The sequence below is a fragment of the Equus asinus genome, chromosome 5 (assembly GCF_041296235.1).
Source record: "Equus asinus isolate D_3611 breed Donkey chromosome 5, EquAss-T2T_v2, whole genome shotgun sequence".
NCBI lineage: Eukaryota > Metazoa > Chordata > Mammalia > Perissodactyla > Equidae > Equus > Equus asinus.
Window position 1 is genome coordinate 82,726,917 of NC_091794.1, and position 23,476 is coordinate 82,750,392.

The following is a 23,476-nucleotide window of genomic DNA, read 5'->3' on the forward strand; positions in this document are numbered from 1 at the left end:
GAAGATTGGCACCGATGTTAGCTCAGGGCCAATCTTCCTCACACACTCACAAAGTTTTATTACAATCCGCTGTAAGTGAACAGCGGGAGGCCAGTTTCAACTTTCACTCAAAGGATACATGTAGGAAAAGAGAAGGGTTATGTAATCATTGCTGGCCAGCTACAGAAAGGAGAATGTATCCTTTTTGTACAACTAGCTGGGTGGAAAACTAGTTTCTAGAACAAGTATTAATCCCATTAAAGTCGTTTAAAAATTGCTTATTAGGAATGATAATTTTTCCCAGAAGGAAGTCATGAATTATAGCATGCAAAAAAATTACTTTCCCAGACCAGGTTTGGGACAATTTCCCTTCTACGGGGTTCTTCTAGACCCTCTGTCTCCCTGCCCACCCCTCCCCACCTTTTTTTTTTTAATGTGTATATACCGTCAGGCTTTATGGTAGGCACATATCTAATATTCATTCAACAAAAACATGTTGACTGAGTTCCTGTTAGGTACCAGGCATTGTTTTAGGTGTGCAGTAGTGAACAAAATAGACAAAAATACCTGCCCTCGTGGAGCTAATGTTCTATTTTATTAGATACTGATAAATGCTATGGAGAAAAACAGCACAATAAAAGAGGATAGGAAGTAATGGAGGGTTACAATCTTAAATAGAGTAGGCAAGGAAAGCCTCATTTAGAAGGAATTTAAGCCAAGATTTGAAGGCAATGAAGTTGCAAACTCATACCAGATGAAAAAGAGTTTTAGGTAGAGGAAACAACTAGAACAAAGACCTGAGGCAGAAGGTACCAAACGTGTTTAAAGAACAGCAAGGAGGGCCATATGCTTGGAGATGGGAGTACAATAGAGAGGTAAGGAGGGGTGAGGGCCCAGACTGTGGAGGGCCTAATCAGTGTAGGGACTTTGGCTTTTCCTCTGAGAGACAATAGAAGCCACTGAAGAACTTTGAGCAGAGTGGCTTGATCTGACTCAAGGTTTTTTTAATTTTTTTTTTTTTTTGAGGACGATTAGCCCTGAGCTGCCAATCCTCCTCCTTCCATGCCAATCTTCCTCCACTTTATATGTGGGATGCCTACCACAGCATGGCTTGCCGAGCAGTGCCATGTCCGCACGTGGGATCCAAACCAGCGAACCCCGGGTGGCCGAAGCTGAACGTGCACACTTCACGGTTGTGCCTCCGGGCCGGCGCCTGACTCAAGTTTTAATTAGACCACTTTGGCTGCTGTGTGGAGAATAAACTAGAGGGGAGCAAGGGGGCAACCAGTTAGGAGGTTATTTGAATAGTCAAGAAGTAAGATGATGGTGGCTTGGACCAAATCATAGCAGAAGTAGTGAGAAGTAATTGAATTCAAAGTCTAACTTGAAGGCAGAGTCTATAGGATTTATCGTGGATTGTATGTATGCTATGAGAGAAAAGGGAGATTCAATGGTGATTCCCAAGTTTTGGGTCTGAGCAAGTGAAAGGATGGAAGTGCCATCAGCTGAGATGGAGAAAACTGTAGGAGCACAACCAGGGAGAGAGGGACATCAGGACCTCAATTTTGAACATGTTGAGTTTGAGATGCTACTAGAGACATCTAAGTGGTGAAATTGGGCAAATATGCTTGAATTCAGAGGAGATATCCACGATAAATAAATTTAGGAGTTATCATGAGATAGATTTTAAAACCATCAGACAGGGGATGGCCTGGTGGCACAGCAGTTAAGTTCATATGTTCCACTTTGGTGGCCTGGGGTTCATCAGTTCCGATCCTGAGTGCGGACATGGCACCGCTTGTCAAGCCATGCTGTGGCAGGCGTCCCATGTATAAAGTAGAGGAAGATGGGCATGGATGTTAGCTCAGGGCCAGTCTTCCTCAGCAAACAGAGGAGGATTGGCAGCAGATGTTAGCTCAGGGCTAATCTTCCTCAAAAAATATTTTAAAAAATAAAAAAAAATTTTTTAAATAAAATAAAACAAAACCATCAGACAGATGAGGTTACTAATTAAAGGGGTATAAAAAGAGAATAGGTCTGAGGAGTGAGCCCTGGTATATTTCCAAGTTAAAAGGTTGTAAAGATGAAAAGAAATCAGCAAAGAGACTGAAAGGAAAGATCAGTGAACCTAGGAGGGGAAGCAGCAGAGTATGAACTTTATAAGCCAAGTGAAAAAAAGTGCTTCAGAGAAGGGAGCAATACATTCTGTCTAAAACTCTTGATAATTAAGACTGACAACATATTTTTTGGTGTGGAAATTAGAATTTATTGGTGACCTTGGTAAGAACAGTTTCAGTGGAGTGGTGTGGGGAAAAGCCTGTTTGGGGCGGGTTGAAGAGACTGTGGCCTGAAAAGTCTAGATTGGGGGAATTTCAATAGGACAAAGAGCTGGTTTCTTTGGCAAAAAAAATTTCAAGAGGGAAAGAAAAGATGGAAGGAAACCTACAGATTAACAGAGATTTAGAGTTAAAAATTAGCATTCTAGTGAAAGTTTGATGAGAAACAGAATATTATTTCCCCTGCTAATGACTCAATTACAAAGGGAAAAATAGTAATTTTACAATGGAGAAAACTGGTGGTTGCCACCTTAACCAAGTGATCAAAGTTAAAATCACCAATAATGAGACAAATTGACATTGTGTCTCCTGACATGAAACGATGAGAACAATATCACTTGTGTGACGTACTTATGTGATATACTTGCCAAAAATGCATGACTTGAATCTAATCATGAGGAAAGATCAGACCAGCCAAAACAGAGAGACATTCTACAAAATAACTAGCCTGTACTCTTCAGAAATATGAATGTCGTGAAAGAGGTTGAGAGGCTGAGTGCCGGACGCCGTCCTGCAACCGCTGCAGCCCAGTGACACAGTCTGGGCACACGAAGCAGGGGAGTTGCAAAGCCACCCTGGCAGGAACGGCCGAGGGTCCTCCCTGCTCAATCTGCTGTCACCACTTGCTGTATTGGCTCTCTTCATGACGCTTGTGCTTACCCAGGGGAATCTGCTGGGAAAGGTGAATCCCACTGCAATAGACAAGAAAGACCCTCTTCTGACTAACACTCCTTCAACATCCCCAGGGCCCTGCCGAAGAAAGCGGGTTAAAGGGTCAGATGTCTCAGTGTGGGAGTTCTATAAGAGGATGTGGGGACCTGTATGTGCCTGGTCTAGACGTACCTTGACTCACCTTTGCCCCAAGGCTTGTTCCGTCCTCCAGCATAACCCGAGTCTCACCCCCTGCAAAGAATACTGTAGAGATCTATAAATATTAACTGCACTTACCCAGAAAATGAAAAGAACAGCTCTTTCCCAAGACTGAATAAGGGAAGTAACCTTTAGAGACTGCTGATGACCCAAATAAATTAAGGAAGTAAAATGATATCATGGGGAAAAATCAAGCTACTTCAGGGGAGAAAATAGCTGTACCCCAGATGCTTATGTAATCCTCAAAATATATATAAACGCATGCTTGACAATAAAGACTTCAGACTTGCTTCCACCAACTTGGTGTGCAGTCTCATTCCCTTTGCTGACGCCGTTCATCCCTCAGGAACCTGGACTCTGTTGGAGCTGGACTCTGGCAGCTGAGGAATTGTTCCAGATTAAAGCATTCTGAAGAGGGTCTGGCCAGGTGGCACAGTGGTTAAGTTCACATGTTCTGCTTCCGCGACCCGGGGTTCACTGGTTCGGATCCCAGGTGCGGACATGGCACCGCTTGGCAAGCCATGCTGTGGTAGGCGTCCCACGTATAAAAAAGTAGAGGAAGATGGGCACGGATGTTAGCTCAGGGCCAGTCTTCCTCAGCAAAAAGAGGAGGACTGGCAGTAGTCAGCTCAGGGCTAATCTTCCTCAAAACAAAAGAGAAAGAGGGCACTTTGAAGTGATCTTTTTACAGAGTAACAAAAAGAAAGAATATCTCAAGATATGACAAACTCTTAGAGGTGGGAAGAAATCAAAGGATTTCTCACTTAGATTGTGCATGGCTGTTACAGCACAGAGCACAAATAGACTAGGGAGTTCTGGGAATCTGAGATGTTCTGATGGAGCTGAGTATAGTTTGGTTTGCTTCTTACCAAAATCTTGTACAGCCTAAGACGATGAGGTCAGCAACAAAAGGTCTCCAGGGGGCAGTTTGTATTTGTCCAGTACTGGATATATAGTTTAACTTATTCTACTATACTCCTTCTTTCATTTAAGGAAAGGAACAAATTAATTTATGGAACCCAGACCAGATGCTTCCTGATATATTACAATAAAACTCCCTTATTATTTTTTTATTGAGGTCACATTGATTTGTAACATTATATACATTTCAAGTGTATATCATATTCCGATTTCTGTATAGACTGCATCATGTTCTCCACCAAAAGTCTAGTCACCATCCGCCACTGTACAAATGTGCCCCTTTACCCTTTCACCTTACTCCTGCCCCCTTCTCCTCTGGGAACCACCAATCTGGGCTCCATATCTTGGTGTCTGTCTGTTTGTAACCAACTCCCTTGTCCTATTCCCTTGTTCCTAGAGGAGACCATTGCACACCTCTTCCTACCTTGGCGTCCACAGCTGTTCTTTCAAGGGGACCTCACATCATGCTGGTAATACTGGAGCCCTTTGCTCCCTCCTAAAATGTGTCCTCTTCCTGTAGTCTTAAGTAGTTTGGAGTTTCTCAGATGAGAAGCACGAGCATGGGAAGGGAAGATAGGATGGGAATGGTAACCGCTAAGTAGGGGGAAATGAGGATTTCATGTAGGAAATGAGAGAAAACTGTTGAGCTGAAAAAATGCAAGTCCTGTGACTATAAATACCTGAAGAGTTTCTGCGCGGCCGGCAAACTGATTCTGAAGACAATTCCAAAAGAAGGTTTCAGCAACTGTTGGAATGACTGAAGTGAAAGTAGCATCCTAAAATAGCCTCCTAAAATAACGTGGGAAGTGTTAAAGAAAAAAGATATTCCATGACACTTGTTAAAGATGGTAACACCGACCTTATTCAGGACCATCACAATAGGTATAGGGACCACTGCAATGGAATTTTAGTGGAGGAGACAGATTGGGCTCAACTCCAAATACAGCACGAGCAAGTGAGAATGTACAGCCAAGGAGCAGGGTCAGGGGTCAGCGGATGGAAAATCACTAAGAGGAAACCTCAGGGGTAAGGGGGGTTCTGGCTAAATCAAGCTAAGAAATTCCTGCTGAAGACAAGCCAGAGTGGTCAGACATCACCTGGATGGTGGAGGATGAGGAACTGAGCAGACATCGAGGGTTGGGGTTTCTCACTAAAACTAAATTTTACAGGGAGGCGCACAGATGGGCCCAGGAGAAGGTTGAGGAGCCTGACTAAAGTTTGGTCAAGCAAAGATTCTTTGTCAGTAGACAAGATTTAATTTAGATCCTTAAGTTCTGGTATGCTTGTTCAAAAAAGCGCTATCCTTTATTTATAATCACTACGCAACATTACTCTTCAAAAAATAGCTAATGCAGGAAAAACAATACAACATAGTTGTAACTGAGCTTAAACTTGAAGAGGCTTGATTTCTGAATTTAGGGTCAAGCTGTTTTGTCACCAGTCAAGGAGAGGCATAAAGGTTTTTCGACATTATCAAGGAATACTGTGGACAGCGATAAAAAGTCTAGCTTAAATAATGGATGGTTCATCCTTTTAAGGGAGAATGTAGAACTTAAAAAATGTCGCATTCCAGGGTCCGGCCCCATGGTCCAGTAGTTAAGTTCACTTGCTCTGCTTCAGCAGCCTGGAGTTTGCCAGTTCAGATCCTGGGCACAGACCTACACACCACTCATCAAGCTATCCTGTGGCAGCATCCCACACAGAGGAACTAGAATGTCTTGCAACTAGGATATATGACTATGTACTGGGGTTTGGGGGAGAAAAAAATAAAAGAGGCAGATTGGCAACAGATGTTAGCTCAGGGCCAATCTCAAAAAAAAAAAAAAAAAAAGTCACATTCCAAAGGGAAGTTGCTAAACAGAAAAGCTTGCTCTTTGTAACTTGATTAATGCTGACTATGCTGTCACGTGGAAAATTCCAGGCAGTCCTAGGAGCTAAACCTGTATCAATTTCTTACAAAAAAACAAAAAAAAGACCCCAAAACTTGCTCCCTTAAAGCTGAAAGTATCATGACACCACTTTACTAAAATCAAATACAGATGATGCCCCAGTTAAATGCTACTTGGACTACTCTTACATCTTATGTAGATACACCAACGAAAAAGAACAGGAATATTTGAGTGCAAATGTTTTATTTACATGCTTAAATACTTCTTTTCCTCAATGCATACTTACTGTCATACAGAAATCAACTGCTTTTTCTCTCTCAATTGGCATCTTGTTATATTTTTTGTTTTGGTGTTTACATATATAGGAAAACATTTTTAGAATGAGTTTTATAAGAGGAGACTCTGAGGTTCAGTAACGCTGCCACGCCCATTAAAAGTGCCAGCAAATGGATGAAAATATTACGGAAATTCATACTACATATTAAACCATTTCTTCACTTGCATATTATTGTTAGGACTGGAAGAAAAAAATGATGATATTGACTGTAGAAACTTAATGGATATAATGTATAAACATATTTTATACTCACATTTGTATAATCTGTTATAAAAATAAAAAATCAGGGATGGTAAATTTAGTTTCACTGATTCCTTGATTAAGTTATGCTTCCTTTCCAAGCTCTATGCTCTATTACTGATAATTTAATGTTTTCTGTGATCTTTTCTGTAAAAACTTTATCAATTCCAGAACATGACTGGCATTATTTTTTATGGGAATCTACTCTTCCAAATTCATTCAAATTGATGGATCTTTCCTCACCGTGAATTCTCTATTTAATAAAATTTAATTAATATTTAAGGCTTTCTCATATTCATAAAGTGAATATTATGTATGAATTTTCTGATGGACAATAAGATTTGACTTCTGGGAAAATGCTTTCCCACATTTGTTACATTCATAAGGCTTTTCTCCTGTGTGAGTTATCTGATGTCTAAGGAGATGTGACTTCTTGATGAAGGCTTTGCCACACTCAATACATCCATAAGGTTTCTCTCCTGTATGAATCCTCTGATGGGTAACAAGCACAGATGTGTTGCCAAAGGCTTTGCCACATACAATACATCGGTAGGGTTTCTCTCCTGTATGAAATCTAGAATGTTTATAAAGGGATGAACTGTACCTGAAGGTTTTCCCACATTCCTTACATTCAAATGAGTTCTCAAGTGTATGAGATTTCACATGTTGAGTAAAGGAGGAGTTCCAAGTGAATGATTTCCCGCACTGACGACATTCATAGGGTTTCTCTCCAGTGTGAAGTCTCTGGTGAACTACCAGTTGTGCTTTATGCATAAACGCTTTCCCACAATCATTGCACACAAAGGGTCTCTCTCCATTATGAATTTTCTGATGAGTTGCAAGGTGTGCCTTCCTGCTATAGGCTTTCCCACAGTCATTGCATTCAAAGGGTTTTTTCCTTGTATGATTTTTTTCATGTCTAATGAAATGAAACTTCTTTTTGAAGGCTTTCCCACATTCACTGCATTCATAAGAGTTTTCGCCAGTATAACTTCTATTATAATTAAGTAAGTCTAGAGTAGGTTGCAAACTCTTCCCATATGATTTACATTTATATGATTTTTTTCTTGTAGGATTAAGACTTGTGCTCATATTATAACCGTGGACTCTCTCCATAGCCAGAATTTTATTGAATGTGAACAAAACTGAATTCAAAAAGTTGTCTTTGCTTTCCTGGTTCTTCTTTGATTCATCAACAAGCGGGTAGTCAGCTTCTAAAAAGAAGTACAATAAAACATTTCTAGTTAATTTTTTCCATCAATATGTTATGGAAAGAAACTTTCAATCTAGTCTTTCATTCTGAAACAAAGCCTGTATTGGCCTTGCTCCTAAGCTTTAAGAATAAAACTGCTAAAGAGGAAATGGGAGCAGATAAATGGCAATAATGAGAACAGATGGCTTCACTTGTGACCTGTGGAAAGACAGTAAAATAGGCACAAGGTACAGTGAGTAGGGTACAAAGGAAGTCAAAAGGTTGCTCAACAAGGGTACACAGTTAGCTCACAGAATGAAGACAGCCCATGGAGATCTGAATAATGGATAGGGTAACCAGGGGAACAAGAGACAAGGGGGTTGAGGGAAAATATCAGAGGACAGACTAGATTTGGAGGAGGCAGATCAGAATCAGAGTCTTCACTACCTAATTCCTAGACCATCCTGGCAGGATAGCTCCCTATTCCCCTCATTCACATCTCTTTTTGCTCTTAATCACCTGGCACAATGTCCGTTCCCTTCAGGAGCATTCTTACATTTTCAGCCCTCTAAAACTCCATCCAAACCACAGCTGAAACATGTCTGTAGACAGGGCTCCAACTCTACCACAGCTGGGTTCATTATTACATGTGCTTGTGAGCCCAGGCACACAACTGTCCAGTGGGTCATTCCAAGGCAAGTCATCCTTAGCCCGGGCACAAATTCTGTCTGCTTGCTATCATTTTTATTCTAGCTAGCTTTCTATATATGACAACTATTTGTCATATTTGTATTTGACAAGTACTGTTCTTACATCCTCTTTCAATCTGCCTAACAAACTAGTCCCCAGAAGGCTGCTTTGCTCCTGAAGTCACATTTTTTCACTATCTTCAAAATCCTATAAATCCCAAATCCACTGCTCCATTAAAAGAGAAAGAAATTTGGGAGACAGGGTTATAATTTCCTACTCCTGAGTTTCCTGCCATGTGGAGTGTTAGTACAACCCCCCAGACTCCTGCTCCCTGCCTCATCCTTCTCTGTGAAGCCGGAAGGAATAGTGAGCTATACAGCCCTTAGTATACATTTCTTTATAGAGTGGTTCTAAATAAGAGGATTTGGAGTCTGTCTTCTTTCTTCTCCACTTCCACCAATGGGAAGCCGCATCCTGTGTTACCTCTCCCAACAATAACCAACTGAAAAATCCAGGGTAATCATTCCAGTGAATAAAATTACGCAAAATAATGCATTTACTCATGGTGTCTAAGCATGCATTCCACCAGTCCTCAACAAATACCTTCTGTTCCACAGATTCTAGACTAAATAATTACAATATTTTGCTCATGTTCCTTCCCCACCTTAATTTCCCCTCCCTCATCCCCTCTCATCCTATTCTTTATACTCTTTAGGGAGGAGCCAGTGTTCTCAAAAAAAGACTTCCAACCTTTGCATACTTTGAACTTTAAGCTCCATTTTCTCTGAACTTCTAAGATAGTCACCACTGCTACCTAAACCATTCATTTTGACAATTAACTAGAACAAAACTACAATGCTATTGTGCATTGAACAAATGTGCCAAACTTCTCAAATTTTAAGGTATTTTATATGGCTATGTTTTGCCTTTTCAACTACAATTTGCACACCTGGAAAATGGAAATGGGTTTTTTTTTTTTTCACTTTCTTTGAATCCTTCTCAGGAAACATTAAGAAGCTTTGTTGAATGAAAGAATAAGAAACATCCCCACAATGTCTAACTTTACAACAAGGAATTAATGAAATGTTCATTGAATGCCCATTATGTGCTCAGCAATGGTGTAAAGGAAAAAATGATACAGGACTTCCTCTTCAAAGTGTTACCACAAGAAAACATGCCTTAAAAGCTACAAGGTTTTAAAAAAAAATCTAAGATAGTATACATCAAGTTTTCATGATAGAGCCATAGTAGAGTTGGGATGGCAGTTCAAAGAAGGTAGAGATTAATCTAGGCTGGAGTTACCATGAAAGAGGAGAAAACTGAATTCAGACTTAATAGATGCCAATATTAGTTAGGTGGAGCCCCCCAGAAACAAAAGGACTGATGAAGAAAAGAAAATTGTGTATAGAGGACACTAAAAGAGCCCAACTGCCATGGAATAGGGAAAAGATGGACAATTCTGGATAAACAAAATGGGATCACATTAAAGAGGGCCTTAAAAAGCCATTTAAATATTACAATACAGCTTATAAAGGAGTGACTTACATTTATTTGTCAGAAGAGTGACAAGAAAAATGAAATAATTTGGATAAACCTTATGAGAACATCTAAGATAAACCAGAAAATAGAAGTGGCAATATAGGAACACAAATAGCCTAGACACCATATCAGGAGTTAGAATTCATTTGGTTTACGTCAGTAGAAGTTAGGGTCCCAGGGAATCTCCAGTACTCTTAAGTGGTGTCTTAATCATTTGAAACATATTTCTTTTATGGGCTCTATGGAAAGGGAAAATTTTATTTTGACTCAGTCTGAGATAAACTAACAGTTGAAATCATAGGCATTAAGTCACAATAATATCTAATGAGAAACTCTCGAGAGGGAATAAACCTAATCGCTTACCACAGAGATTCTGAGATTGCAAAGCAGTGGGCCAGTCAACATCCTTTATTGTAATGTAAAGATGAAAGTGAAGGCTGAAGAATATTAAAAATTGGTTACTATGAAAAAACAGAGAATAAGGCCAGGTTGGGTACAATTATAGGAATGGAAAGATGGCGAGGCAAAGATGCCAGAGATGGCATAAAACAAATAACCTGAGACTTTAGACTGATGAAGTTTCTGAGGGAGCTCCTGTGGAGAGAAGCTCAGAACATGGAAGAGAAGGCAAGAGGCAAAAGATGAATAAGTAGGAGGAAAGGGTGAGGGCAGATTAGCAAGGAACCAATGCAAATAAAGTTAGAGAATTATTACCAAGTGAAGCAGAAAGATGCACCAGAAGGTAGATACCCCAAGTTAGCAGGGGGACTAAAGATGAGTACGGTCGGGTACACAGGTGGGGTATATGATATAAGAAAAGGAAAGAGTTTAAAAAAAAGGAAAATAATTAGAGCATAATGTTACTAAAACTTTTGAAATAAAAACTAAGAAATACTGGACACTTACCACCTGCCAACTATTTGAAGGGCTTTGCATGTATTAGCTCATATAATCTTTACAAGAAACCTGAGGTAAGGATTAATATTATCCCTATTTTATAAATAAAGTAGTGCTACAAAATAATTAGGTTAGACAATGACTGTAGAGTAAGACTTCAAATCCACACAATCTGACTACATTGTAAGAACTAACTGTATGGAAAATATCTGCGGTCACGTGGAGGAGGGTAGAATGAGGATTGCAGGAATTGAGGGAACAAAGCAAGGACCTCGCTGAAACAGGCAGTGCGAGGAGCCAGAGGAGAGAGGAGAGGCACATCCCTCCACACGAGAGCTGAGCAAAGAGAAAGAGCAGCTGTGTGGGGACAGTGAAACGGAAGGTGTCATTTGGGGAGATGATGATGCTATGTCAAGTGTACCCAGTCCCTTCCAAAGGTGTGTGGCTTTTAAGAGGTGCTTCCTGAAAAGTATTTCCAAGCTGCCTGTCGCTCACTGACCCACCGGCATCTCAATTCCAAAGACTCCACCTGCCTGGTTCCCACACTCACCTGGACAGCTCCAACGTGGGCTCTCTCCCTCTCCCATCTGCGCCTCTTGTCCCTGCTCCACCTTGAAGATCACTTTAGTTTTGGTAACTGGATCCCCTGTTCATGGGAAACAACACAGAACTGGAGGCAAAGTGCTAGGGACAAACAACTACCTCACAATTCAGGGCTGCCTCCTTGAGTCTCAGGGCCTGTAAACGACAACAAACGGGCCTTAGAACAGAAAAGACCCTTCTCCTCCATTTGGGAGGGAGAAGCATAAACAGACTACTTGATCCCTAAAGGGGATTAAGAATCTCTGACCACTAAAACTCAGGACCAAACTTATTAATGTTTCAGAATGGTCACAGCCTTCACAAGTCTTAAAGGAAGGGCGCTATTAATACATTCTGAGTTACACGGAAAAGTTACCACCCACTGTCCTTACCCACTGAGACGAGGTTTCTAAAGTTCTCCAGCATCACATCCCAATACAAGGTTCTCTGATCACAGTCAAGCAGCTGCCACTCCTCTGGGGTGAAGTCCACAGCCACATCCTGGAATGTCACTGATCCCTGTAACAGCACATTGCTCTTCAAACTAAAGTGTGCATCATTTGGGGACTTGCAAGAGAATCATGGCAGCCTCTTATGATCATATCATATTCATTGTTGAGGTTTCAGAAAGTTACATATGATAAGTACTGTATGCTTTATTCAGAGATATACTTTTTGAGAGAAACAAAAATCTTTTTTTCTTTTTTTAATTTTTATTTTTCTCAGATGTACATTATGCTGAGTGAAATAAGTCAGAGGGAGAAAGTCAAATACCATATGATCTCACTCATAAGCAGAAGATAAAAACTACAAAAAAAAAAACCCAAACACACAGCATTGGAGATTGGACTGGTGGTTACCATTGGGGAAGGAGGGAGGGGGGAGGGCAAAAGGGGTGATTAGGCTCACATGTGAGGGGATGCACTATAATTAGTGTTCGGGTGGTGAACAAGACGTAATGTATACATAAACAAAAATCTTATTAGAAATATTCAACTAGTGCCAGGACAACAACTGGATATCCACATGCAAAAGAATGAAGTTGGACCCCCTCTCCCCTACACCCCTCACGTCTTATATAAAAACGAACTAAAAATGGATCAGAGACCTAAATGTAAGAGCTAAACCACAAAATTCTTAGAAGAAGACATAGGAGTAAATCTTTGTGACCTTAGATTATTACGCAGTGGTTTCTTAGATGTGACAGAAAAAGTATAAGTGACAAAACCAAAAAAAGATAAACTGGAATCCATCAAAATTTAAAAATTTTGTGGTTCAAAGGACACCATCAAGAAAGTGAAAAGACAACCCACAGAATGGGAAGAAATATTTGCAAATTATGTATCCGATAAGAGATTTGTATGTAGAATTCAAAAAGAACTCTTATAAAACAACAATAAAAAGACAACTCAACTTAAATATGGGCAAAGGATTTGAACAGACATTTCTCCAAAGACATCCATGGTCCACAAGCACACAAAAAGATACTCAACATCATTAGTCATTAGTAAAATGCAAATCAAAACCACAATGAGATCATCTCTTCACATCCACTAGGATGACTAAAATCAAAGACAGACAATGACATGTTTTTGGCAAGGATGTGGAGAAAATGGAATTCTCATACATTGCTGGTGGGATTGTAAAATGGTGCAGCAACTATGGAAAACAGTTTGGCAGTTCCTTAAAATGTTAAACGTAGAGTTACCATATGATCCAGCAATATGTACAGACCCAAGAGAAGTGAAAACATATGTTCACAAAAAAAACCTGTACACAAATGTTCATAGCAGAATTATTCATAATAGTCAAAAAGTGGAAACAGTATGGTTATCTATCAACAGATGAGTAGAATAACAAAATGAAGTATATCCATGTGATGCCATATCATTTGGGAATAAAAAGGAATCTACAACATAGATGACTCTTGAAAAACTGTGCTGCGTCAGTCAAAAGATTACATATTGTATGGTTCCATTTGTATGAAATGTTCAGAACAGGCAAATCCATAGAAACAGAAAGTAAATTAGGGCTGAGGAGGGGAGGAATTGGAAGTGACCACTTACAGGTGTGGGGTTTCTTTTGAGGGTAATGGAAATGTTTTGAAATTAGATAGCGGTGATGGTTTCACAATTTAGTGAATATACTAAAAACCACTCAATTGTATACACTTTAAATGTGTCAATTTGTAATATATGAATTATTACATATTCTCAATATATGTATATTGAGTAAAAACTCATTATTTTAAAATACTGCTTATATGTTCTTCATTCACTCATGAAATATTTAATGAGGACCTACTAGATACTATAACAGTGATACAAAAAATAATTAAAATCATGTTTAATTAACTTAAACTGAAATTTAAAAAGCTTGTGGCTACATGTCTATCACAAAGAGATAGTTAAGACCACATAGAGCAGGGGTCAGCAAACTACAACCTATGGGCTGTCCTCCTGTTTTTGTAACTACAATGCTCCTGGAACATAGTTACACCCATTCCTTTACTTCAGCTACAAGGGCAGAGTTGAGTAGTTGCCACAGAGGCTATATAGTCTTTAAGCCTAAAATATTTACTATCTGGCCGTTTAAAAAGTTAAGAGACTAGGTAGGGTTTATCCCACGAATACAGAGTTCAATATTGGAAAATGTATTAGAAGTTCTCTAAACTGCTATATTAAAGAAGATAAATGATTTTATTGACAGCTATAAAAAAAAGGATATGAGGAAAAAAGTTCCCAATTTATGAAAACAATCTTCACAAGCTAAATATCCTTAACTTGATTAAAAACGAAACCAAAAAACAACTATATACCAGAATACAAGAGGAAACAGTGAAACACTGGAAGCATTCCCATTAAAATTGGAAGAAAAAAGATTCTGGCCAGCAATTACATTCAAAATTATAGTCCATTGCAATAAGACAAGAAAAAAAATGGAGACTTACATATTGGGCAGTAAGAAACAAAATTCCATTTGAAGAGTATACGATTGTCTACCTAGAAAATCTACAATCAACTGAAAAATTCTTTGACTTAGTAAGAGTTCTGTAAGTTGACATACAGTCAAATAGATAAATTCATGCTTTCCTATACACCAGAACAGTCGATTAAAAATATAATGAAAAAAGATCCATCCCATTCTCATCAACTTACATCATATGTAAGAACAAACATTATAAGAAATTTACAAGAGTTACAATAATAAACCTATAAAAATGCAATGAAGGTTATAAGGAAAATTGAATAAATGGAGGATTCATTACTGAAAAGTTATGAATTCTCTCCAAATTAATCTAAAAGTGTAATGCAATCACAATAAAATATCTAATACACTCTTTTATGGACCTTGACAAACTGATTTTAAAATTCACATGGAAGAGAAAATGCTCAAGACTAGCTGGATACTCTGGAAAAGGTACCAGGTTTACTTATGGATGAACATTAAACAGACTATGTAGGTGGACTTACAAATTGAGTTCATACAGTGCTGCTTGGCACCGTGTTCTCTGCTTGCTCTAGGGAACACTCAAAGTCATAGGAAATCTGATGTTACATTTATCGCAGGGTCGTTGCTGTGAATGTTATTTCTAACATTATCTCTATGAAAACCCATTATAAGATATTTTCTTCAGAGAATTATGCCAGGAAAAACTTTACCTATTTGGGGAATTGTTTTCCTTTCGCCTCATAGACAATGCCAATACTTTAACTTGTTGGCTATCCATTTTCTATGATCACCAGAAAGACTGAGTACACATACACAGCTCAAATTTATTCCAACTACGTACACACCTTATGACCTGGCTATCAATTTATCAACTTTCTAAATTCCCTTTTGGATCTGATCTAGTCAATCTACATTTTCCCTGAGTGTACCTTTCCTTTTTATGTGGATTTTCCAGAGATTTGAATGACTGAATAAACGGATATCTTACCTGGAAGTTGATCATTTTCTGAAGCTCTTGCACAGAGATCTATGAAAGTACAAATAGGGAAAAAAATAGAAACACATTAAAATCCAGGACTGCAATGTAGAACTCTGCTCCATCAGAACAGAATCACCCACACTGCAGCCTCAGAAAATGCCACCTAGTGGGAGAATGACATTTCTAACAAGTCAGAACAGTCCATATGTTATAAGCACTGATCTCTACTTGTGATCCTCTTTTGAATATATAGAGTTTAGATAAGGATATTGTACATTTCTGTCCTACTGATCTTACAGCAAGTTGGTAACCTTTGAACCAGTCCTCTTTTTTCCTCCCAGAAATCGACCTTAAGAAAATAATAATGAATCAGTTAAAAGACTAACTAAAAGCCTGATCTCTGAAGCTCACTATCTCTAGAAGTCATTCCATGGGGCCAGCCCGGTGGCTCACCGGTTAAGTGTGCACATTCTGCTTTGGTGGCCTGGGGTTGGCTGGTTCGGATCCCGGGTGCGGACATGGTACTGCTTGGCAAGCCATGCTGTAGCAGGCGTCCCACATACAAAGCAGAGGAAGACGGGCATGGATGTTAGCTCAGGGCTAATTTTCCTCAGCAAAAAGAGGAGGATTGGCAGCAGATGTTAGCTCAGGGCTAATCTTCCTCAAAATAAATATATAGAAGTCATTCCTGCCTGTCTTTCTCTGGTCTCTCCTCTGAAGCTGGGGTAAGAGATCTCAAACTAGGTTGAGCTTTCTTGAGAAGGCAGGACCCAGGAACATTTTTTTTGTTTTTTTAACTCGAAGCCTTCAGTTTTGACTCCAAATCTGTTTCTCTCTCTCTCTGGGAACTCACCATCTCCTTGAGGCCAGTCTGGGCTTTTTGACATTCTAACCAGCAGTGCTGGGGCCCTAGAAAGGCTAAAATGAACAAGAGGGACTCACAGCTTTATTTACACGGTCTCCACGGAAAGATCGGTAGAACAAGAGACTCTTTAAAAAAAAGTAACAAAGCGAAATTTACACAGCATTCATTGCTCAAACATTTCAAAAGGAGAATAAATCCAATTCCGTTTTTTGCAGAGTGCTCTTGCAAAACAGAAGGAAATTAAGAGAAAACTCATCTAGGTTTCAATCTCAGCTCTTTTACTTACTAAGCTGTGTGAGTCTAGACAAGTAACTTCACCTCTCAGCTTCAGTTAATTCATACGCAAAACGAAGACATTTACTTCAGATGATTCAGATGTGAGAATGCCCTAAGAAGAGTGCCTAGCAGTTTCTCTAGAAATGCTTTCCTCCCAGATCGCTTGAAATGGTTTATTATTTCCTGTTGTCTGGTGGGGCCAACGGTGCTCCTGTAACCAGGAAAGGTACAGTTTGAAGCACAGACTCCTACAGATTCACCTGTGCCTACAAGGGCAGGGACGCAAACTGAGCCCGCCCCAGCCCCACCTGGGATCTGAGAACCCACGAATGGCAGGCGGAGCTGTGCTCTTGCTTTCTCTGAATCACTCCAGAACCGGACAGACCCACACATGAAAACACGAAGTCATCGCACGTGGGGGTTGTGAAGTTTTATCCTCGGTTGAGTATGCCAAAACACTGGTCCCTGTCTTTCTCTCCGCCCTTCCCTTACGTCCCCCGAGTCCGGCAGAATCCTACCTGAGAACTTTCACCGCCAGGCTCCCAGCTCGGGCTCTAAGCCTGAGGCCAGGCTACAGAGATGTCCCAGAGAGACTCCGCGAGTAACCCCCGTTCTCACTGCTCTGAGCGCTGGTTTGAAGATTACAGAACACCAGCTACCGCCCCACTGCGCGTGTGCGGAAGTAATTACCCACCCAGAGTTCCCAGGCTCCCCTGCTGCGCAGGCCATCAACCGGAGACTACATTTCCCATAAGGCCGGTGGAGCTCGTTTACGGAAGGCGTCAGAGGCTTCTCCTTTTTTTGGGGGAGATTCCTGGGTTGGTGTTTCCGGGGCTGCTTTGAGAGCCACGGTCGTTTTCGAAAGGGAGGTGTTAATATCATTTTCGTTTAAAAAGATAGACAACAGAAAATCTAAATCAGCTGTATGCTAAGAGAATAATTTTCCCTTACTCAGTTTAGTTTCTTCTAGCAATGCACTAGCTTAGGCCAGGGAGATGAAGAGGACCCAACAAAGACTGAGAAGGCTTAATCCGTGAGGTAAATGGAGAAGTAGGAACGTTTGGATGTGCAAAATCAAGGGAAGACAATATTTCAAGAAGGAAGTGATCCACTGCGTTAAATGCTGCTGATGGGTCAAGAAGGATGAGAACTAAGAATTGACCATTGGATTTAGCAATGTCGAGGTTGGTGCAACATGCCATTTTGGCGTAGTAGTGGAAGTCTGATAAAGTCTGGTAAGAGTGGGATGGAAGAATGGGAGGAGAGGGAGTGGAAAAAACATATATAGACAGTACTTTTAAGAAGTTTTGCTTTTTTAAGATGAGCAGAAAAATAATGCTGCTGTTGCATTTGGATTTGGGGTCCAGAATTTTTTTTTAAGATGGAAGAAATTACAGTGTGTTTGCACCCTAATTAAAATCATACAGAAAGGGGGGAAATTGACAATACAGGAGAGACAGGACAGTTGCAGGAAGAAAAGTTCTTGAGGAGAGAAGGAATGGAATTCAGTACACAATCGGAAGGCTCAGTTCTACATTAGAGATGAACAATTCATCCATTGAAATAAAAGAGGAGGCAGAGTTTATAGGTACAGATGCAGATAGGTGGACAGATTTGGTGGGACAATGAGGATGGCCTCTTCTGAGTGCTTTTGTTTTCTTGGTGAAATGGGAAGCTGAAAGTGAAGATAAAGAGAAGGTATTGGAGGTTTGAGGAGAGAAAAAATAAATACTGTATTACATTGATGCTAATGCACACTTTTCATATTTCAACATGTGTGTGATTGCTATCTTAGAAATGATGGCATGCCATCGTTTAATTGGCAGCATTTTTGTCTTTCTTAGTAGTACAAAAAATAATAATGTATTTTATAATCAATGGCATTTGACATTCTAATGTTAGTTATTTAGGAATATGGGAGAGTGAATGGATTAAGGAAATGTAGTCCTATTGCCTGGCACTTAGGAGTCCACTTGATACTAGTGGTCATTGACTTTACTGGCATTTCCAATCTATGTCATAAAGTCATGTTTTTATATCTCATCTTTAAAAAATCCTTTCTTGACCTATAGCCCACTTGAGCAATTGCTCCATTTCCTAACTTTCCTTCATAGAAAAATATTTTTGAAGAGTTGCCTCTTGTTGCTGCCTACATTTTCTCACCTCCATTTCTCTCCTCAGTCAACTTTAATTGGCTTCTTGACCCTGACTACTGTCCTGAAACTACTCCTGTCAAGGTATCAATGGAATTCCAGTTGAATAATTAAACAGACTCGCTCTGTTTTCATCATATTTGACCTCAAAAGCATTCAACAAAATTGAGATACTTCCTTATCTTGGTTTCTAGAACATCTCACAAAAGGTAGTTTCTCCCACCTCATGAAGACTACTTCTCTATTTCCTTTACTGAATACTCTTCCTCTGTTCCACCTCCAAAAGTTGGAATACTCATAGGTTTGGCCTTGGGTCTTTTCTTTTTGAAGTTTTTCTCTAAATGATCTCCTTTGGTCCCATAGCTTTAAATATGATTTACATGACTATGGCTTACAAATCTCTATCTCCAGCCTTCACCTCTCCCCAAACTTCAAGCCCCAATTCCTTATGCCTACCTGAAGTCTTCCCTTGGATATCTAAAAGCCACCTCTAATGTCACATGTCCACACCAAACTCTTAATTCCTGCCCTCCTGCCCAATCTAGCATTTCTCCTAGTTCAACAAATGTACCATCATCCACCTAGTTACTCAAGTGAAAATTTAGGAGCCATCCTTGAGTTCTCTTGTTCCTTTTCCTTTCTTTGTCTCATAGTATGTATGTTTTATGAGGGTATATATATATATTTTTTTGTTAGTTTTTGTTTTTGTGATATTGTGAATGATAAGAAATATATTTTGTCTTCATCCTCATTTCTAGTTCAGAGGTCCTAAAACTCTTGGAATTTTTTAAGTGATGAGAGTGATAATACTGTTTTTTGTTATGTGAATGAGGTGACTTTTGGACTGCACCTAAGAATGGGGGCTGAGTGCCAGGAGAACCAACCATGTGATTAGAGGGTTGGAACTTTCAGTCCCCACCCCCACTCCTGACCTCTGGAAGGAGGAGGGGATAGAGGCTGAATCAATGGCCAATGATTTAATCACTTGGACCTACGTAATGAAGCCTCCATAAAACCCAAAAGGATGGCGTTCAGAGCGCTTCTGAGTTGGTGAACAAGTGGAGATGCAGGGAGAGTGGTGCACCTAGAGAGGGCATGGAACCTCCAAGCCATTTCTCCATACCTTGCCCTATGCTTCTGTTCCATCTGGCTGTTCTTGAGTTATATCCTTTTATAATAAGCTAGTAATCTAGTAAGTAAAATGTTTCTGAGTTCTGTGAGCTGATCTAGCAAATTAATCAAACTCGAGGGGTCGTTGGAACCTCCAATCTATAGCCAGTAGGTCAGAAGCACAGGAGACAACCTGGACTTGCAATTCGTGTCTGAAGGGGAGTGGGAGGGGAAGTGTTGTAGGATTGAGCCCTTAACCAGTGGGATCTGACACTATTACCAGGTAGATAATGTCAGAATTGAGCTGAATTGTAGGACACTCAGCTGGTGTTGGAGAATTGCTTGGTGGTGGGGAAAAGACTGACACACTGGAATTGGTGTGAGTAGAATCTTAGTTTTATTCATGACTATATCTCCAGAGCCTGGCACATTATAGATGCTAAGTAAATATTTGTGAATACTGAATAAATGTGAAATTGTCTATAGTTTCATCTCCATAAATGCATCATGGAACTTGTCTAGCTCAGGGTCTTGAATCTGTAGATCAATTTGGAGAGAACTGATATCTTAAAAATATTGCTTTCCAATTCATGAGCATGGTATATCTACTCATTTATTTAGGGTTGCTTTAATTTCTCTCATCAGTGTTTTCTAGTTTTCAGTGTACAACCCTTGCATATTTGTGGTCAGATTTATCCCTAAGTATTTCATAATTTTTATGATATTATAAATTGTATTTTTAAATTTACATTTCTGATTGTTTGTGACTATGTAGAAATACAATTTGTTTTTTAATGTTGATCTAGTAGCTTTTTAAAGATTTCCACAGGATTTTCTACGTAGACAATCATACTCTCTGCAAATAAAAAGTTTTATTTCTTCCTTTTCAATCTGGATACCTTTTATCAATTTTCTTTGACTTATTGCACTGGCTCTATCCACCACTACAATGATGAATAGAAATAGTGACAGGGGATGTAATTGCCTTTTTCCTGAACTTGGGGGAAAAACACTGTCTTTCACCACTAAGTATGATGTCAGCTGTAGGTTTTTTATAGTTGCCTTTCATGAGGTTGAAGGAATTCCCTTTCAGTTCTAGTTTTCCAAGAGTTTACTGAAGAATGAATGGTGTCTTTTGTGAAATTCTTTTTTTTTTTTTTGCATTTATTGAGATTATCATATGGCTTTTCATTTTTGGTATATTAATATGGTGAATTACATTGATTGATTTTTTTTAATGTCAAGCCAATCTTGCATACCTGGAATAAACCTCACTTGCCTGTGGTGTATTGTCCTTTTAATTTATTGTCAGATTCTATTTGCTAAATTTTATTTAAAATCTTTGCATCTGTGTTCATGGGGTACACTGGTCTGTAGTTTTCTTTTCTTGTAATATTCTCGTAATATTTGGTTTTGGTATCAAAGTAATGCTGGCATAATAGAATGAGTAGGGAAGTTTCCTTCCTCTTCCGTTTTCTGGAAGTTTGTATAGACTTTAGTATTATTTCTTCCTTTTTTGGGGGGGGGGGAGGAAGATTAGCTCTGAGCTAACATCTGCTGCCAATCCTCCTCTTTTTGCCAAGGAAGACTGGCCCTGAGCTAACATCCATGCCCATCTTCCTCTACTTTATATGTGGGATGCCTGCCACAGTGTGGCTTGACAAGTGGTACATAGGTCCGCACCTGGGATCCAAACTGTCAAACCCTGGGCTGCCGAAGCAGAACGTGAGAACTTAACCACTGCAACACTGGGCTGGCCCCTATTTCTTCCTTAAATATTTGGTAGAATTCATCAGTGCAGTCATTGGGGCCTGGATTTTTCTTCATGGGAAAGTGTTTAACCACAAAGTCAATTTCTTTATTAGATATAGAGATGTTCAGGTTACAAATTTCTTCCTGAGAGCTTTAGTAGTTTGTATCTTTTGAGGAATTTGCCTATTTCAGCTAAGCTGTCAAATGTATTGGCATAAAGTTGTTCATAATATTCCTTTATTATTATTTTAATATCTGTAGTGATGTCACATCTCTCATTCCTGATATTGGTCAGATGACTTCCCTCTTGTTTTGTTCTGATCAGTCTGGCTAGAACTTTATCAATTTTATTGATCTCAAAGAACCAGCTTTTGGTTTCATCAATTTTCCTCTATTGTTTATGTTTTCTATTTCATAGATTTCAGCTCTGATGTTTACTTCATTTTTTATGCTTCCTTTGGGTTTCATTTTCTCTCCTTTTCTTAGTCTAAGGTGGACACTGAGGTGGGTAATTGAGATCTTTCGTCTTCTCCAACATAAGCATTTAGTGGTATCAGTTTCCCTCTAAGTACTGCTGCATCCCACACATTTTCATATATTGTGTTTTCATTTTCAGCCAAATCTGAATAATTTCTCATTTTCCTTGTGATTTCTTTATTGACTCATAGGTTCCTTAAGTGTGTTTAGTTTCCAGGTTTTTTGATTGTTCAGATATCTTTCTGTTATCAAATTCTAATTTAATTCCATTGTCATCAGAGTGCCTACTCTGTATGACTTACACCCACATATATTTATTCAGACTTGTTTTATGGCCCAGAACATAGTTTATCTTGGTAAATATTCTGTGTGCACTTGAAAAAAATGTGTACTCTGCTTTTGTTGAGTAGAGTGTTGTATAAGTATTAGATCAAATCATTGGTAGTGGTGTTCAACTCTTCTATATTTTTACTAATTTTGCCCTCTATCATTTATAAAGAGAGGAGTATTGAAATCTCACACTATAATCATGGGCTTTTCTAGTCCATTTCTCCTTGTATTCCAGTTTTTGCCTTATGCACTTTGATGTTCCATTATTAGAAGCCTAAACAGTTAGGATTGTTATGTGCTCCTAATAAATTGACCCCTTTACCATTAAGTGCCCCTCCTTATCCCTGGCGTATTAGTTAGAGTTTAATCCAGAGATAGAAACAGCAAAGTATTTTGAACAGGGAAAATTAAACATAAAGAATTATTAACAGGGGATTGGTGTAACTGGGAATTGGCTAATAAAAAGTTCTCTAAAGAATACCCTAGAGCTTGTGAGGGTACCCCAAATAGGGATAAACTTGGAAGGGTTAATCCTTCCCAAGGTGGGATTCAGGTGAGGCTATGTTTGATCCCCACTGAATGACAGTTACCTGAATTGTCACAGGCCACAGCTGATGCACAGTTGACAATCCAAGGCTGTTGAGTAAAGAACCACTTGCTAGAATGCCGATGAAATTTGCTAGGAAACTGCCTGCAGGGATGGAGGTGACTTGCTGGAAAGCCAGCTGAAGCATGGACTGGACTCATAGGAAAGCCTCCCAGAAGCCACTTGATGAAAGGGTAGTTGTTGACTCACTGGAAAGCTGTCACTGGTAAAAGGCTAGGAAGTGCATTGGGGCACACGTGCAACTCATTAGCTGCCCTTGGGAGTGCTGAACTCACAGGATGAAGCCATTCATGGAGAGGTGCTGCTTGCCTCTTGAAAATGCTGGAGATGGGGTGTGTGCAAGAAGTTGTTCATCAGGAGGTACTACCAGATACTTTTGGAAACTGCTGGAGCAGGTTGGAAGTGGGGAAGCTAGCTAGGTACCACTTGCTGCTGGGGCACTACCAAAAAAGATATGCACCCTGCCAGAGGCCAGTCAGATGAGAACACTGGAACTAGGAGAG

At 39.6% G+C, this 23,476-nt stretch overlaps 1 protein-coding gene across 3 annotated transcripts; it reads right to left on the reverse strand.

Moving 5' to 3' along the window:
* Positions 1-6,221: 6,221 nt before the first annotated feature.
* Positions 6,222-17,240, reverse strand: LOC106823129 (zinc finger protein 684). 3 transcript variants are annotated; one of them, XM_070510234.1, is made up of 6 exons: positions 17,063-17,204; positions 15,857-15,944; positions 15,413-15,451; positions 11,865-11,991; positions 11,441-11,536; positions 6,222-7,786 (listed from the first exon to the last, which is right to left on the reverse strand). In XM_070510234.1, exons 3-6 carry the CDS (start codon positions 15,425-15,427, stop codon positions 6,882-6,884), a joined length of 1,143 nt encoding a protein of 380 aa, XP_070366335.1. In that variant the 5' UTR covers positions 15,428-15,451; positions 15,857-15,944; positions 17,063-17,204; the 3' UTR covers positions 6,222-6,881. The 3 variants fall into 3 exon arrangements, with proteins under 3 accessions (XP_070366335.1, XP_044626402.2, XP_044626404.2); XM_044770467.2 differs by lacking the exon at positions 15,857-15,944 and having other exon boundaries at positions 17,063-17,240; XM_044770469.2 differs by lacking the exon at positions 15,857-15,944 and having other exon boundaries at positions 11,441-11,628; positions 17,063-17,220.
* Between the last annotated feature and the right edge of the window lie 6,236 nt (positions 17,241-23,476).

Excerpts from the sequence above, each read along its gene's own strand:
- LOC106823129 (XM_044770467.2), bottom strand. Across the intron at positions 11,537-11,864 it reads TAGAAACCTCGTCTCAGTGG|GGGATCCAGTTACCAAAACT; the intron begins GTAAGGACAGTG and ends TCCCATGAACAG. Across the intron at positions 7,787-11,440 it reads CCCACGTTGGAGCTGTCCAG|AAGCTGACTACCCGCTTGTT; the intron begins GTGAGTGTGGGA and ends ACTTCTTTTTAG.